Here is an 18,394-nt window from a genome sequence, read left to right as displayed (position 1 = left end):
ATAAAGGAAGCAAGCATATACAGTGGAGAAAGACAGCCTCTTCAATAAGTGGTGCTGGGAAAACTGGACAGGTACATGTAAAAGTAGGAAATTAGAACACTCCCTAACACCATACACAAAAATAAACTCAAAATGGATTAAAGACCTAAATGTAAGGCCAGACACTATCAAACTCTTAGAGGAAAACATAGGCAGAACACTCTATGACATAAATCACAGCAAGATCCTTTTTGACCCAGCTCCTAGAGAAATGGAAATAAAAACAAAAATAAACAAATGGGACCTAATGAAACTTAAAAGCTTTTGCACAGCAAAGGAAACCATAAACGAGACCAAAAGACAACCCTCAGAATGGGAGAAAATATTTGCAAATGAAGCAACAGACAAAGGATTAATCTCCAAAATTTACAAGCAGCTCATGCAGCTCAATAACAAAAAAACAAACAACCCAATCCAAAAATGGCCAGAAGACCTAAATAGACATTTCTCCAAAGAAGATATACAGATTGCCAACAAACACATGAAAGAATGCTCAACATCATTAATCATTAGAGAAATGCAAATCAAAAGTACACTGAGATATCATCTCACACCGGTCAGAATGGCCATCATCAAAAAATCTAGAAACAATAAATGCTGGAGAGGGTGTGGAGAAAAGGGAACCCTCTTGCACTGTTGGTGGGAATGTAAATTGATACAGCCACTATGGAGAACAGTATGGAGGTTCCTTAAAAAACTAAAAATAGAACTACCATACGATCCAGCAACCCCACTACTGGGCATATACCCTGAGAAAACCATAATTCAAAAAGAGTCATGTACCACAATGTTCATTGCAGCTCTATTTACAATAACCAGGATGTGGAAGCAACCTAAGTGTCCATCAACAGATGAATGGATAAAGAAGATGTGGCACATATATACAATGGAATATTACTCAGCCATAAAAGGAAACGAAATTGAGTTATTTGTAGTGAGGTGGATGGACCTAGAGTCTGTCATACAGAGTGAAGTAAGTCAGAAAGGGAAGAACAAATACCGTATGCTAACACATGTATATGGAATCTAAGGGAAAAAACTTACCTAGGGGTAAGACGGGAATAAAGACACAGACCTACTAGAGCATGGACTTGAGGATATGGGGAGGGGGAAGGGCAAGCTGTGACAAAGTGAGAGAGTGGCATGGACATATATACACTACCAAACGTAAGATAGATAGCTAGTGGGAAGCAGCCGCATAACACAGGGAGATCAGCCAGGTGGTTTGTGACCACCTAGAGAGGTGTGATAGGGAGGGTGGGAGGGAGGGAGACGCAAGAGGGAAGGATGTGGAGACATATGTATATGTATGGCTGATTCACTTTGTTATAAAGCAGAAACTAACACACCATTGTAAAGCAATTATACTCCAATAAAGATGTTTAAAAAAAAAGAGCTAGAAGGACTGGGATTCAGGGAAGCCTTTGTTTGAGTGATGAGAATGGAATGAGAGAAAGAGTATTTGAAGAGAGAACTATCTTAAGTTGGGAAGTGGGCTCCAAGGCAGAGCTTTGCCTGCAAGAATTTATTGGAGAATGCTCTTAGGAATAACACATATAAGGGAGAGAGAGAAGCAGACTTGGGCAGGGGGAATAATTGAATTGTCATATAGTCACAACAGAGCCCTCAGTAAATTTAATGGAGAGTTCTGGAACCTAGATGGCCTCCCTAATTGAGGCAAAGGGGCCCAAACCTCCATATCAACTATCATTAGATGTGGGATGCTCTCCAAAAGGAGACTTAACTTTGAGTGTGGCAGCTCCCTTTGAGGGCAATTATCAAAGAGAGCCTGGCAGCTGGAGGAATGAGTGCCTTCTTCTGGAAAGGGAAGTCCAGGCATCTACCACAGCAGCTGTTATTCATTTGGGGGAATATTGAGAGTAGTGATGCTAGGAAGATAGGATTTGAAATGTTCTCCTACTCGTTAAGTGCACACTCCTCCCTCGCCACTTTAACATTTTCTTTACAACCAAAGTGAATATTAACATTTCTTTCAATTATATCTTTCTATTGTTGTTGAAATCATCATCATCATCATCATCATCATCATTATTATTATTATTATTATTATTATTATTATTATTATTTGATTGACCCTATGCAGAAATTGGGCCATATGTGACTGGCTTTATTTCTGGGTTAAATAAATTTTGGAATAGAATTAATTGTGATGGTGACCAAGAAGGGAAAAATATGCTAACAGAAGATGGTAGATTTACTAAGAAAAGAAGGTAATTGAAAAATGGTTGTCTTGGAGAAGTAGAAAAAAGCAGATCTAATAGGGCAGAGAGTGGTGAAGTAGAAGGTTGTCGCCAGAGAATAAAACTTCTCCTAGAACACTAGGAGATGGAACAGTTTAGGTCAGGAATTGGCAAACTTTCTTATAAAGGGCCAGATAGTAAATGTTTTAGGCTTTTGGGGTCTTCTGGTCTACTCAACTTTACTGTTGTGTAAAATCAGCCATAGACAATACATAATCGGATGTATGTGACTGTGTTCCAATAAAATTTTACTTACAAAAAAAAAAAAAGATACTTCGTGGCTATGCTATATATTTTATTATATTTTCTAGTTAGTTACTGTTGGTGTAGAAAAGTGCAATTGAGTCTTATAAGTTGATATTGCATCTGACATAATTACTGAACCCTTACTAATCATAATAGTTTGTTGGTTCCTTTTTTATATTATGACTGCTAGAATGAATGACAATTTTCTCTCTTTCTTTCCAGTCCTTATACTCTTGTTTGGTTTTGGTTTTGGTTTTGGTTTTTTCCTTAAAGCATTGGCCAGGTCCGCCACTACTATTTCAAACAATAGTAATAATAGAGAGTATCTTTGTTTTCCTGACCTCAATGGGAATTAGTTTCTCCTTTAGATAATGTTAGTTCTAGAATTTGATACATAACCTTCACCAAATTAAGGAAATTCCCACTCTTCTTGTTTGGCTAGTTTTCATCATAAGAAAACATTGAACTTTATCAAGTCATTTTTCTGTGTAAAATAATATAATTCTATTATTTATCTCCTTAATTCTATAAAGGTAGTGAATTTCTTTGAAGGATTTTTTAATGTTGGATGGTAATTTTGCTTTTGCAGTTAAACCCTACTTGATCATGACGTATTTTAGTACATTGTTGAATTCAGTTGACTAATACTTTATTTAGGATTTTTTAAATCTATATTTATAAAGAAAATGGACATATTATTTTCTAGTTTTAGAACCAAGATTATAGTTGTCTCACAAAATGACCCAGACAGCTTTCCTTTCCCCCCGCATCTCTATTTTCTGGAACATTTTGTATAAGATTAATACTTGGATCTTCTGTGAAATTAGTAGAACTCACCTTTAAAATCATCTAGAATAACAGTATTATTCACAATAGCTAAGAGGTGGAAGCAATCCAAATGTCCATTGATTGATGAATAGATAAACAAAATGTGGTATATATTATACATGCAATGGAAAATTATTCAGCTTTAAAAAGGAAAGAAATTCTGAAACATGCTACAGTATGGGTGAACACTGAAGATATAATGCTAAGTGAGATAAACCAGTCACAAAATGACCAATACTGTATGATTCCACTCACATGAGGTACTTAGAGTAGTCAGATTCATAGAAACAGGAAACAGAATAATGATTGCCGGGGAAATGGGGATGAGGGTATTTTTTAATGAGTACAAAGATTCCATTGCAAGATGAGAAGAGTTCTGTGGGTGGATGTTGGTGATGGCAACACTATACACTTAAAAATGGATAAATTGGTAAATTTTATGTTATATGTGTTTTACCAAAATTGTAAAAATCATCTAGGGCTGAGGCTTTGGGGAAGAAGAATTTTTTCACTACCATTTCAATTTCCAAACACTTATTGATTTATTGAGGTCTATAATTTCTTCCTAGGCCATCACTGGAACATTTTTAGGAAGTTATGTGTTTCATCTAGGTTTTCAATTTTATTAGCGTACAGTTGTTGATAATTCTTTTCTGTTATTTTTAATATGTTGTGTCTGGTTTTATTTCACCATTTCACTAGGGATGTCATTTTTATTTTCCTCTTTTTTTTTCTTAATCAGTCTTTCCAGAAGTTTTCTGTCTTCATGAACGTCTAACATATTATTTCTGATTTTATTACTACCTTTCTAATTTGTTTTATTTTTTATCATATTGTTTAATTTTCAAATACATGGGATTTTTAATTCTAATTTTATTGCATTTGATTAGAAAACGTAGAATGTCTGATATTAAACAAATGGAACTTATTAAGGTTTTTTTAGGGCCTGAAACCTTGCTACATAAAATGTAGCCCATCCCAGCAGTGCTGGTGTCACCTAGAGGATTGTTAGAAAAGCAGAAACTCAGACCCTTTCCTACCAACTGAAACAAGATTTGCATTTTAACAAGACTTCTGTGATTCATATGCAAATTACAAAGTTTAAGAAGCACTAGCCTAATATTTGAGTAAACGAAGAATCTCAGGAATACTTACACTATTCTAAGGTTCTATTAATGTTCTATTTCTTAATCAGAATGCAGGTACATGGGTATTCCTTTTAATATTTTTTTAAAGTACAGAGATACATTTTATATACTTATTTGAATGTATATTTTGAATGTATTCAAAGAAATTTAGCCATGTAGAGTATGAGAAATGCAAATAACTCAATTACAGTGACAACAGGATGAACTTGCTTTATGTGGATAGCTTCACACAGGCCCAGTTAGCTTCATTATAACTAGTTCCAATTCCTTGTGACTAAGAAGTTTATTTTCATTTATAGCAAGATGCATCTCACTTTCAGAAAAATTTTTTCAATGGGCAGATAGGAGGTTGGGAACAGATATTTTTAGAAACATGGTATTTACCAGGCCTGAGCTGGGAATCTTGCAAAGTATGGGATGCCAAATATACAGCCATGCTTGTAAAATTGAGAGCATCACTAACCTAAAATCAGTGGTCTTTCCTTTTATTTTTCAGCCTATGGTGGTGGAAAAAAATGTTGGCACAACTCAGGGCACTGCAGGAAAAAATGCAATGTTGATGAAATAATAAAAGCAATATGTAAAAATCATCAGTCCTGCTGCGTTCCAGACCAAGGACAAATGTCTTCAGACAAGAAAGCTACCACATCTCCCGCATCCATATATGGCTCGAGAGGAGATGCTATGGATAGAATTGTAACCATAGTATCTGCTACAACCAACTGGGAATAAACATCAGGAATAAAGAAGATTAAAAGTCTGACCCAGCACTGAAAACCAGACCTCTCTCCCAGAAGTTCTTCAAAGCTCATGACTTCCTCTTAGCCGTCACTCTCTCTGTCCTCAAAGTGATAGATTAAGTCACACAGGTTAATGCACTGAAAATACCACAATGACCCACTCCCACCCTCCATCAATGTGTAATTTTAGATAAAAATGTTATGTAAAGAAGTCCAAAATTTTCCAATATTTCCAGTGATAAACTCCTCAGTGGCTTTCTTGAAATTTCAAATTATTTCCATAAGTTTTAATCCATTTTTAGTGTCCCTAGTTTGCAGGTTACCTAGCCACAGCCTTAATTACTTGAAGTATTCCAACAGTCACCTTACCATTTGTCCTTCTGTCTTCTCAACAAGTGTTTTGGGATACCAGAGGCATCCCTTCTGTTAGTCCTGCCTCTTGATGGCAGCATAAATGGCCACAATCAAAATTCCAAGTCCCTGTATTTAGGAGAGTAGCTTCTAGGACACCACACGCTTTCTTTATAACAGCAGACACCTCAGGTGAAAGCATCCATTTTACTACTATCTTTGGTCCTAACGCCCTATGTTAATCACTCACTGTAGGAAACTGGCTGGCCCAGGTGTGAGCTATAAGGACTCCTTTTTACCGCAGTTGCTTCAAGGTTGGAATAAAATTTGTTGAAAAACTGGCTTCATAGGCACATTTCCTTAACCAAGCCTTGATCACATATGGACATCCAAGGATCAGGATGGCCCCTTAATTGTAGGTGAAAAGATGAGTCATTTTGTCACCTTATTACTGAAAGCTTTATTTGTCTCCCTCTGATGGCACAAAAATATATTCACACCCCATCTCCTGTCAGAGAGGTCCATCCATGCAACCCTACCACATACCTCATTGTTACAAATCTACTAATCTTGTTCTTTCTGAGACCCTGGACTACCCACCACTCAACCCTATATCACTGTCCATGAATTACTATAGATCCATACCTTAGATTCTCCCTCTTTCTACTGAAAAGATTCCCTTACTAATTGCAGGGCCACCTCTAAATTAGGCTATCAAGCAGCACTCCTGGCTGGTGCTAGCATATCATGTAAACCGCTCCACAAACCCAGCCTTGCTTTTTCCTCCTTTGTTAGCTAACCATAGGAATTGATACCATTAGTGATACCATTAGTATGTAATAAAGGAGAGGCAATAAAGCAAGTACCATAGGCATCTGAGCCACTTGCTCCTGCAGTTTATTTCTGCTTTCCATGCCTAGTAAGTCTCAGTTCTGAATATACCATTTCCACCTAACATTGGAGTGTTTCTTCATAGGGGTCAGATAATACCCTATTGATGATGGGAAATTCAACTCTCATTAATTCATTTTTTCAAATTATTATTAAAAGTATTATTACTAGTAATTCTAATATTTTGTCTTTGAAAGTCTTAATCTCTGGCCTATGGTTTCTGCTGGCCTAAATACATGGTGCCCTAATTCCTTGTGTGTTTTATGATTTGGGGCTCTAATCTTTGCATTTTCCTTGGAACTTTACCTGAGTAAATTAGTTGAGTCCTGACACCTGCTTCTGTCAGTTGTCTTTGGCACTTTCTAGTCTGAGACAACTTTAAGCTAAATCATCAGCTTGATTTTTTTTTTTTTCAAATCATCCATATACCATGAATTCAGGCTAAGAGACTATGTGAGATCCAGCTGGAGGCTGTAAATTCTCGGTGGAGATTTTTCCTATATACTGAATATCAACGTTCAAGACCAAGCAATTTTCTTTGAAAACATCTGGTGAAGGAGAAGGACTGTTGTATCTTTACAAAGCATACGTAACACTTTCAGGAAAAAGGTTTATCTGGGAGTTTCCTCTTAGACTCACTCTTTTTCAGATCCTAGGCACTGTCTCCTCTCCCCTGCCAGCTTGCACACTGGCCAAAGTCATGGCAACCAAAGGTCAAGTTCACCTGATTCAGCAAGTGCTTTCAAGACAAAAGTCAACTTTAGTTACTGCCTTCAGAAAAGCACCTGGTTTCACTTGACCTTAATATTCTTTACTTTTTTTGCAAGATCAAGGATGCTTAAGAAGTTTTGTATATATTTTAAATGTTATTTTACATATTTTCAATGGGAGGGTTAATCTGTGTTCTTAGACTATTACTCTGCCAGAAACAAAGGTCCAAAACCAACACTTTTCTCCAGACCATAAGCTTTGTAGTTGCAAGAGGTTGTGTGGTCTCATGGAAGGAAGGACAAAAGAAGATAACTATCAAAGGATGAAACTGTCACTTAATGTCTGAAACCAAAATGCTGAAGTGTTTGATTCTTTCTTAAATAAAATAGAGCCATCCTGGTCAGGCATAGGCTCAATAAGCAGAGCAAAGTGCTGAACTTACATAGCATTTGTGGGAAGCATTTGGGGGAGTAGTGTTGGGTTCAGATGTGAGGATGAGTTGATGACAACTTAGAAGTGTGTACACTGAAGTGTATCCAGCGTTGATTGACTGACTTTCAAAGCGTAACACTCTCATGGATAATCTGGCTTTCAGAGGTGTGTTTGCTGAAGCAAGTTGTCACTGATCAATGAGAAAGATTTAAAACCTTTCGAAGTATTTACCTGTTATCATGGCTATAGAACCGTCAGTCTTTCTCCAGGAATGTGGGGGGGGGGGTGGTTATTCTCACAAGAGAAGAGAAACTTCAGAGGAATGCAGTGAGGCAAATGACAGAAAAGGAACTCCAAAAGATCAGTGAGAAGGAGCAGCCCAAAAGTTAGGAGGAAAACAAAGAATGAGTGAAGTCACAGAAGCCAAGTTAAGATTTTCAAGGAGGAAATGAACTATGGTTGGAAATGCTACCAAGAGGCAGAGTGGGATACAATTTGAGCAACATCCATGAAAATTTTAAAAACAAAGTCCACTGGTGACCTTGGCCACAGTCAGTTCAATAGAACAATAACCAGAAAAGTAAGTTGTAATGAGCTGAGGAGAAGCAGAGAAATAGAAAGATAATTAGCAAGCATAGCTACTCTCCTTTTGACAAAATGGAACTAAAGATGGAGAAAAAATAACATATTAGTAGAGGTAAGACATAAAAAGTAAAATTAGAATTTTACCTTTAAAAGATAGTGTTGGTTGTAATTGAGGGCACAAGCCTCCTAGATTTTCAAGAAGTAAAAGACCTTAACAATCATCAGAAAGAACAACAGCATCCAATGTTCCAATTCCTTTCACAATAATCACCAAATAGATCTTCAGCATCACAACTTGAAACCTTGACAAGACAACTTATTCTATATTACAACAGCTGGTTAGGAACGTCTTCAATGGGTTAAGATGTATTTGTCTACAAGACCTCCACCTACTGCCCTATGCATCATTCCCACTAGTGTGGTCCCCCTCTGAGCCCGATATAGCACAGATTAAGCAATGGCTCTGCCTAAACCCTTCAACACTTCCTCAATTGACTCAAGCACATTCTCTGCCCCATCATCACTGACTGATCTAGATTCTTCTTGTCACTCCAGTTTTTTCCAGCCTTCTCTCTCTCACAGGTTTGGATCCAGAATAGGACAGATATCTCACCATGCAAAACTCAGTCTCATCATGATTTCCAAAGGATGAAAGACACACAAGTGTGGCAGGTTCATGAATTTTAATGAAGGGTATTGGCAGCAGGTTGAAGATGGTGATCACTAGCACTCAAGATATTTTTGGCCAGCGGTTCTCTTGGCTCCAGTCATTTTTTCCCTCTTTGCCAGAAATGTCTATTCTTACGTAGGAATGGAGGCAGCATGATTGATAATTTCTGCAATAGAGGTAGGGTTGTTCAGACTTTTTGCAAGAGGCTCTACAGATTCCCAAGTTACCCATGCATCGAAGGATGTGACGTTTGCCTGGCCAAAAAAAAAAAAAAAATAGTTAATTTCTATTTAGCAGTAACAGATCTGACAAATCAGAGAGCATAGTAAAAACATAAAGGGCTAAAACAATAATGAGATACCATGGCACACCTATTAAAATGGCCCAAACCTGGAACACTGAAAACATTAAATGCTGGCAAGGAAGTGGAGCAACAGGAAGTCTCACTCATGGATGGTGAGAATGAAAAATGGTATAGCCATTTTGAAAGACAGTTTGGCTGTTTCTTACAAAGCTAAGCATACTCTGACCATATGATCCTATAATTCCACTCCTTGTTATTTACCCAAAGGACTTGAAATTTTATGTCCAGACAAAAATCTGCACACAGATGTTTATAATAGCTTAATTTATAAATGCCAAAATTTGGAGGCAACCAAGATGCCCTTCAGTAGGTGAGAGGATAAATAAACCATGATACATCCAGACAACGGAATATTATTCAGGGCTAAAAAAAGAAATGAGCTATCAAACTATGAACAGACATGGAGGAAGCTTAAATGCATGTTACCAAGTGAAAGAAGCCAAACTGAGAAGGTTACATACTGTATGGTTCCAACTATACAACATTCTGGAAAAGGATACAATAAAAAGATCAGTGGTTGCCAGGGGTTGGAATGGGGGAAGAGATGAGTAGGTAGAGCACAGAGGATGTGGGGGGTGGTGAAAGTACTCTATGTGATACTATAATGTTGGATTCATGTCATTATATATTTGTCCAAACTCATAAAATGTACAACACCAAGAGTGAATCTTAATGTCACAGATCTTAATGTAAACTATGGGCTTGGGGTGATTATGATGTGTCAATGTAGATTCATCAATTGTAATAAAGTACCACTCTGGTGGGAGATGTTAGTAATAGGGGAGGCTGTGCATGAGGGGGGCAGAGAGCATATGGGAAATCTCTGTGCCGCCTTCTCAATTTTGCTGTGAATCTAAAACTGGCCTAAAAAAATAGTCTTTTTTTAATGAATACCTTAAAAAATAAATAAAGCTGTTATGAACATTTATCTACAGGTTTTGGAACTAAATTTTCATTTCTCTGGAATAAATGCCCAAGAGTGCATTTACTGGGTAGTATGGTCATTGTATATTTAGTTTAGTTTTTTTAAAAGAAACTGCCAAACTATTTTCCAGAGTGTGGTTGTACCATTTAACATTCACAGCATTGTATAAAAGATTCAGTTACTCTGCATCCTTGTCAGCATTTGGTATTGTCACTATTTTTAATCTTAACTGTTCTAATAGGTATGCAGGTAATCACATTGTGGTCTTAATTTGCATTTTCCTAATTGCTAATGATGTTGGACATCTTTTTATGTGCTTATTTGCCATCTATATATCCTCTTCAGGGAAATATCTTTTCATGTTTTTCTTCTAATTGGATTGCGTGCTTTTTTCTGTTGAGTTTTGAGAGTTGTTTCTATATTCTAGATACAAGTTCTTTGTCACATATGTGGTTTGCAAATATTTCTCCCAATCTGTAATTTGTCTTTTCATCTACCCTTTTCACAGGGTCTCTCAGAGTGAAAGTTTTAAATTTTGATTAAGTCCAATTTATTGTTTTTTTTTCTTTTATGGATTGTGCTCTTCATCTCTAAGAACTTTTCACCTAGCCCTAGATCTGAAAGTTTTTCCTATTTTTTCTTCTAGAAGTTTACATTTTACATTTAAATCTATGATCCATTTTGAGTTGATTTTTGTGTAAGTTGTGAGGTTTAGATTGAGAGTCTATTTTTTTTTTTTTTTTTTTTTTTTGCCTACAGATATCCAATTGCTACAGCAACATTTGTTGAAAAAGATATCTCTCTTCCATTGGATTGCTTTTGCACATTTGTGAAAAATCAGTTGGTTTCACTTGTGTAGGGCTATTTCTGAGTTTCCTATTCTGTTTCATTGCTCTGTGCATCTTATCTCTCCACCAGGACCACACAATCTTGGTTACTTTAGCTATATACGTCTTGAAATCTGGTAGAATGATTCCTCCAACTTTGTTCTTTGTTTTAGCTATTCTCATTCCTTTGCTGATTTCTCTACAGATGAGATATAGACAGAATAATCTTGTCTATATCTGCAAAAAACCTTTCTGTGATTTTGTTAGAAATTCTGTTAAATGTATCTATCAATTTAAGGAGAATTGACATCTTTCCTAGTTGAATCTTACAATCTATAATCACAGTATGTCTCTTCATTTATTTATATCTTCTTCGGTTTTTTTATCAGCATTTTATAATTTTCAGCCTACAATTTCTGTATATGTTTTATTAGATATACACTTAAACATTTTATTTTTTTGGAATGATTGTGAATGATAATGTGTTTTTAATTTCAGTGTTCATATGTTCAGTGATAAGATATAGAAATATAATTGATTTTTATATGTTTATCTTGTATCCTGTGATCTTGCTAAACTTACTTATTAGTTCTAGATTTTTTTGTAGATTGCTTTGTATTTTCTACATAAACCATTATGACATCTGCAAATACAGTTTTATTCCTTCCTTTCTAATCTGAATGCCTTTATTTCCTTTTCTTGCCTTAATGCACTGGCCAGAACTCCCCAGAATTAAAAGGAATGATCTATCTATCCACATAACTTGGATGGATCTCAAGAACATAATGTTGAGTGAAAAAAGCCAATCTCAAAAGATCAAATATGATTCTATTTATACAACAGTCTTAAAAAGACAAAATTATAGAGATGAGAAAAAGATGAGTGGTTGTCAGGGATTAGGGATAGCAACAGAGGGTGAGGGCAGAGAGGAGAGTCTGTGCCACTAGAAAGGAGTAGCAGGAGGGAGATCTTTATGGTGATAGAATAATCTTGATTATAATGATGGTTACATTACATTTGTGATAAAATGTCATGGAAGTATGCACATGCATTGCACCAATAGCAGTTGTACTGCTGTACAAACAGAAGCTGAACTGAGCTTAAGCTACACCAGCAGGCCTATGTATCAACCCCAGGAAAGGTCCAGGACAGGCACCCAGTCTTCCCTGTTTTGGGGTCACAATGTGTCTACAGCTGCCAGGTAAACGCCCCCATCCCAGGGGGTCTACTCTCCACTGACCAAGTTTCTAATCCTCTTCACCCCTCAGCCTACAAGGAAAAAAAAGAGATTCAAGGAGGCCTTATAAGCACAAAAATGACACTCTTCCTGTCATATCTCCTGGAGATAAAATCCCTTTCTACTTTCCTTGAGAAGGAGGGCCAATGTGAGATTTGCATCCAAAAGAAAGGTGTACAGAAGGGTGCATTTAAGATGGTAGAGCAGGCAGGCAAGCCTGCTTCAAACTTTCCCCCAGGAGAGAGGCCTTGGCACTGCTGAAAGGGGTTTCAAAGGTGTTCAAACCAACCTCAAAACTTTTGTCAGGGTCTTTGCAGCTCCTAACACCTGCCCTCCTATCAGCCCCATATCACTGTGTGCCACCGCTCACTGTATCACCCATGGCAACCTAACATCACCTTCAATGTTTCTGCAGCCCTCTCACCAGAAGTCAGAGAAAACCTGCTTATTAATCCCAGCATTGTCTTGGACCTGCTTATGAACATAGGTCACTTTTCCTCCTTGGGCCTCCGTTTCCCCATCTGTGAAATGAGAAGACAGGGGAAAGTTGCATAGATCAGAGATTCTCACAGTTTGAGGGCTATCTGGAATCGAGAAAGTTTGACAGGGAGTTGCGGGGGTGGGGGTCTTATCTCCCAAAAGAATAATCTAAGGGAATTTTCAAAATTTCACATGCCCAGACTCTAAGTCCAGAGATTCAAACAAAGGGGTTAAGTGTCTTCTGAAGACTTATGGTGGCTCAACAGTGAGCTCCAAGCCCTTTTTTCACCCCCACCATCCTATCACTCCTGATGGTTGTCTCTACATAAAACACAGAGGAGTTTCTTAATAAATGTTGTTGACTGAGTGTAGAGTCCATGCCTCATAATGAATTAATTTTGTGGGAGCATGAAAGGCTGTGTGTGAAGAAGTTATCACCAGGCCCCAGGTATTGGGGAATCCCTAGACTCTTCCCTCTCACGCTGTGAAATCTATGTGTTTTAAGAGCAAACACTAATGAATGAATTATAAGAATCCACTTGAGTAAGACCCAGGAGCTACTCTGCAACATTCCTAACATGGCCAGCTAGAGCCAAATATACCTGAGGCAGTGGTCCTCTGATCCCTCTAGCCCAGAAAGGATCCAACGCTGATTCATGCCTGGTGCATCAGCCATTTGTACACCCTCCCAAAATCCATTCATGCTTTCACACATGAATTCATCTTTCACCTATTCATTCACCCATGAAACACTAAGTCACGTCTGACCTGAGGGCTGGGCTTAACACCAGGCATACAGATGTAAATAAGATGTTGTCTCAACCCCTAAGGCTTTCCATCTGGTATGTGTGTATTTGGGGATTAGTGAGAAGGGGACAGTGATTGAAATAATTACACAAGAACATGATATGTGCCATACCTTCTTAAGAATGACACTTTGTGAAGCCAGTCAGAACTTACTTTGAGGGCTTCCCTGGTGGCGCAGTGGTTGAGAATCTGCCTGCTAATGCATGGGACACGGGTTCGAGCCCTGGTCTGGGAAGATCCCACATGCCGCAGAGTGACTAGGCCCGTGAGCCACAACTACTGAGCCTGCGCGTCTGGAGCCTGTGCTCCGCGACAAGAGAGGCTGCGACAGTGAGAGGCCCGCGCACCGCGATGAAGAGTGGCCCCCGCTGGCCGCAACTAGAGAAAGCCCTCGCACAGAAACGAAGACCCAACACAGCCAAAGATAAATAAATTTTAAAAAATAAAATAAAATTAATAAAAAAAAAAAAAAGAACTTACTTTGAACCCCTGCTCTATCTTAATGCTGTATGACCTTGGCTAATTATATCACCTCTCTAGACCTCAGTTTCCTCATCAGTAAGATAGGGATAATAAGAGGGTTGTATAAGAACAGGATGATTTCAGGCCTATAAACACCAAGCACAGTGCCTGGCACATAAGAGGTATCAATGGTAACTATTATATAACTACTATTATTATAATAATTAAGAAATAGTGAGACAGAGCTTATGTAAAGGCTTTCAATGGAAGGGACATTAACTGGGCTCTGCAGGGTGAGAAGGAGTTCATCACAGAGATGAGCCTGGTGATGGGGACAAGGTGGAAGGGAACCATGGGCCAAGGCAGCATGAGGGGCAGGGGAGGACGGTGAGAGCTGAAGAGAAAGTCTGTGAGTGGCAGTCATGGGAAATGAAGCTGGGCCACTATGTGAAGGTCTTGAATGCCCAATCCTGAGCAGTGAGGACCAAAGGAAGATATCTAAGCAGGAGAGCAACATAGTCAGATGAATTTCCCAGAAAGAATCCTTGTGACAACAGAGGCTAAATCAAAGAAAATCTGGAGGCAGGGAGGCCAGCAAGGAAGTATCTTGGATGGTCCCATCCAGGGCCGCAGGGCACAGGTAGCTCTGGTGTGCAACCTGAGAGTCCCCAGATCACAGACAGGCATTGAGACTGTGAAAGCACAGGTTCTGCAGCTCCTGCCTCTGAAGTGGGCTTGGAGATGGGTTATGAGGCAGAGCAGGATCTGAATTCCAGACACAGCCCTAATGGTTGTGGGTCCAGGGACAAGAAAACAAATGGAGGCTCTTGTATCATATGTTTGAATATTTAACAATTATAAGTCAAACTAACAAATGGGATAAAGAATTGCCCTTTATGAAATGTCCCTTCACAATGACCTGAAAGGTCAGATCTGGATTTATAATTCTTGGATTCTTCAGAGTTCCATGCAGCACAAGGGGAGCTGGCTCAGCTCACAGCCCAGATCTCTTCCTGCCTAACCCCAGCTCCGCCCAATTCTGTGAGGAGTCTCATGCACAGATGTGAACACTCCACCCTGAACATCCAAGCTCTGCCCACAGCCCCTTCAAAGAGGAATGTCCCTTGGCACTCCTCCTGCTTAGGGGTGCACCCAGAGTGGACCCCACCCTCCAAGGGTAAGCCTGGGGGAAAAGCCCATGCAGTCCCTGAAAGCAGGCACAAGGGTTCTTTGGGTGAGGAATTCCAGGCCCCACATACTCAAAGCATGGTCTAGTGGAGGGGAAGGGAGGGCGGGCACTATCTCTAGGTGGATATATTCCCATTGTCCCCTAAAACTCCTCACCCTATGAGGAGACACTTAGCCAGAGGAAGCCCAGAGTAGGACCAGGATCAGAGGAGGAGAGGTCTCTCTTTCCAGAGTCTAAGAGCAGAAATATTGAAATGAGAAAAATTATCTCCATGGATAAGAATGAACTCCCTCTGTCTGTCTCTGTGTCCTGCACCAATCTTCACAGAGTATTCTTGGTCTCTGACCTCACTGTGGAGAACACAGTTCAGGGACGAATGACTGTGCTGGATAAAGGAGACCCAGAGAAGAGGATGTGAGATAACAACGCCTGGGAAGACACTCGGGTCCTCTAGATTTCCAATCAGAATTCTTCATTGTTCCCCATGGTTTAGTCTTCTCCCAAACTAAATTCTTAGTTCAAATGAGACAGGTGTCTGTCTTCCTCAGAGTCTAACACAGTTAGAAGGCACACAGAACATATTCTTCACATACTTGAATAAAGCAGTGAGCAATAGCAACAGCTAACATTTACTGAGGGCTTACTATGTACTGGGCACTGTGCTCTACATTGTCTCATTTCATTCTCACCACAATCCAAGATAGATTTTGTTAATCCAATTTTACAGATGGGGAAGCTGAAGTTCTGAGAGGTGTATAGAGTCTAACAGTGGTAAGGGGCCTAGCTGAGGTGAATGAATGAATAAATAAATGCACAGAAGAACATAAAAAACAACTGATGAACAAATTCGATTATAAATGAGTAAATTTATGTGCTTTATCTTTTTTTAGTACTTGGAAACCTTCTGATCTTTGGGGCTGTGAGCTCTCAAGCATCAAAAGGCATGTCAGCCAACTTCCCTAGAAATCCAAGGATTTGGGCTCTGCTCAGTCCCTGCCCACCCCAGCTCATTCACCCCCAAGACAGACCAACTCTCCCATCCCAAGGATGCTCCCACTCTCCAGGTAGCAGCTGTGTCTTTAAGTCTCTTGGCTTCCCACACATGCTCCTCAATCCACTCCTGATCCAATATCCTTTCCTGCATCTGGTAGATGAGGAACCATGTTCAAGACTGTAATCATCACCCCATTGCCTTGGCCCACCCCCACTGGCTTCTCTCTGCTAACTCTTAACGTCCTTCCTGCCATCCCCTTACCCTCAATCCATTTGGAGTATCATTCCTCATGAATGACAGACACAAGAAACAAATTTGTGAGTTTTAATGGAATGTAGGAACTAAGGAACCTGAAGCAAAGTCATTTCTATCCACGATTTCCATGTATCTTCCCTGTATTGTCAGGTTTGGCCATGGCCTACTTGTTCATTCGCACGAGGAGTGGTCCAAGGGAGCATTCGATCAATTGTCATTGGTACAATTGTCAAATAGCGACTAAGGATACAGCACCGTTTACGATTTGAGCAACGTGTGATGCTGTCTTCATCACTTTTGCACACCAACCGGCATTGTCCATTCAGCCAACAGCCTGTTACTGGGCATAGGAACAACCATTAAGTAGATGTTAGTATCCCTCAAGTGGAGAGACAAGAAGAGGCAGAGGAGGAGCAGGAGGTCAGGGGAGAAGGGGAGGGAGAGAGTTGAGTAGGTAGTGTTAGACCCAATCCCAGGAAAAGAGAGAAGAGATCTTCCAAGGGGAAAGAACTGAGATAATTGTTCCAAGGTTGGGAACTCAAGGTTTTTAAGAAAGCCTTCTTCAGAAACCCAACTTTCTGTCTTCCTATCCCACAACCTCCTACTCCTAACTTTGAGATCAAATGATGCCAATGAAGTTCCTACTTGATGGTGCTTGAGAATAATGGGAAAAAGACAATGAACATCTGTCTTATTAGGGAATGGAAGAGATTCACCCATGTTTCCACAGATTCGGCTTATTATCAGTTGTCTAGATTGAACCCAACAAGTCCCAGCTCCAGCCATAGCCCAATCTCCAATCCTCCTTGACCCCATATTCACCCAATTCAAACTGAAATACCAGTCCAATCTTAATTAGAACTCCCAGCCTTACCCAACTCAATGCCTCTGGAGCCCCAACTCCAAGCCAAACCCAAATCTAATCAAGTCACCAACCTCAATCCTGAGCAACAGTCCATCACCTAGCTGAACCTCAAACACCCTGCACCATCCAGTACCAACTCACAACCTCAGCTCAAGCCCCAATCTAATCCCCAGCACCAGCTCCACTCAACCAAAAATCCCATGTCCCCTCCAGCCTACTCCAAACCATCAAGGAAGCCCAACTCCTCACCTCTGGCTCATCCTCATCTTCCCTCTATTATTCCAATCCCAAAGTCTTTCCACCTCATCACAACTCACCCCCAGCCTTCAGTGTAATCTCCCAAAGCCCCCAAGGAGTCCCCAACCTGCACCAGACCCTTCACCCCTAAACCCTCTTCCAAGATTCCAGCAGAATACTAGCTTGCTCTTAAGTGTTAGGTGCTCCAAACATCTATCATCCCACCACCTTGGCAAAAAAGAACCAGGGAGAGATGTGGACATGAGATGATTGTGAGAAAACCTCCCAAAGCCACATGAAATAAGAAAAGGCTTCAGATGCTGCCCACAGTGAGGGGGAAGAGGAAGGGGAGAAGTTTATGACCAAGATCCCAGACATTTGAGAGACACCCAAGTTACCTGATACCACTGGTTCCATGGTCAGAAGGATGGCAAGAAACAGGAAAAGAAACTTCATGGCTGGAAGGTCACAGGAGAAGGAGGTGGCTGTGCTGCAGGGTATGGAAATAGAGTTCTCCTCCACAGGGACGAGCCTTGCTTTTATTGGCAGGACCGTGGCCAGTGAATTATAGCAGAAGAGGATTTATATCAGATCAGCCAAGCCAAAGGACAATGTGTAGCAAATGTCGTAGCAAAGCCCAAGATGAGAGTACGGGAAACTGGCCAGCATCCATGCCAAAAAATGCCTTTCCCTCCGAGTAAGGAGACAGGCAAATTAAAGCCATTTGGCCTTTTGAGATTCACAAAGGAATTAATTATTTAATGCATAAATGCATATTAAGAAACATTTAATTTTTAAAAAATACTTATTCTCAACTTTCTAACAGAAAGATACACATGTGTATGTCTTT

At 39.6% G+C, this 18,394-nt stretch overlaps 1 protein-coding gene across 1 annotated transcript; it reads right to left on the bottom strand.

The window, feature by feature from the left end:
- Nucleotides 1-8,962: 8,962 nt before the first annotated feature.
- LOC137750501 (beta-defensin 119) lies at nt 8,963-18,000 on the bottom strand. Its single transcript, XM_068524851.1, has 2 exons — nt 17,943-18,000; nt 8,963-9,156 (listed from the first exon to the last, which is right to left on the bottom strand). The coding sequence occupies exons 1-2, from the start codon at nt 17,998-18,000 to the stop codon at nt 8,963-8,965; spliced, it is 252 nt and encodes an 83-aa protein (XP_068380952.1).
- Nucleotides 18,001-18,394: the final 394 nt, after the last annotated feature.

This window comes from Eschrichtius robustus, chromosome 16 (assembly GCF_028021215.1).
Source record: "Eschrichtius robustus isolate mEscRob2 chromosome 16, mEscRob2.pri, whole genome shotgun sequence".
NCBI lineage: Eukaryota > Metazoa > Chordata > Mammalia > Artiodactyla > Eschrichtiidae > Eschrichtius > Eschrichtius robustus.
This window is presented reverse-complemented; position numbering and strand designations above follow the sequence as displayed.

Bases quoted from the DNA above. Each gene is read 5' to 3' on its own strand.
- LOC137750501 (XM_068524851.1), bottom strand. From the start codon at position 18,000: ATGAAGTTTCTTTTCCTGTTTCTTGCCATCCTTCTGACCATGGAACCA. The intron at 9,157-17,942 runs GTAACTTGGGTG...TTTTTTGGCCAG, and splicing joins CATGGAACCAGTGGTATCAG to GCAAACGTCACATCCTTCGA.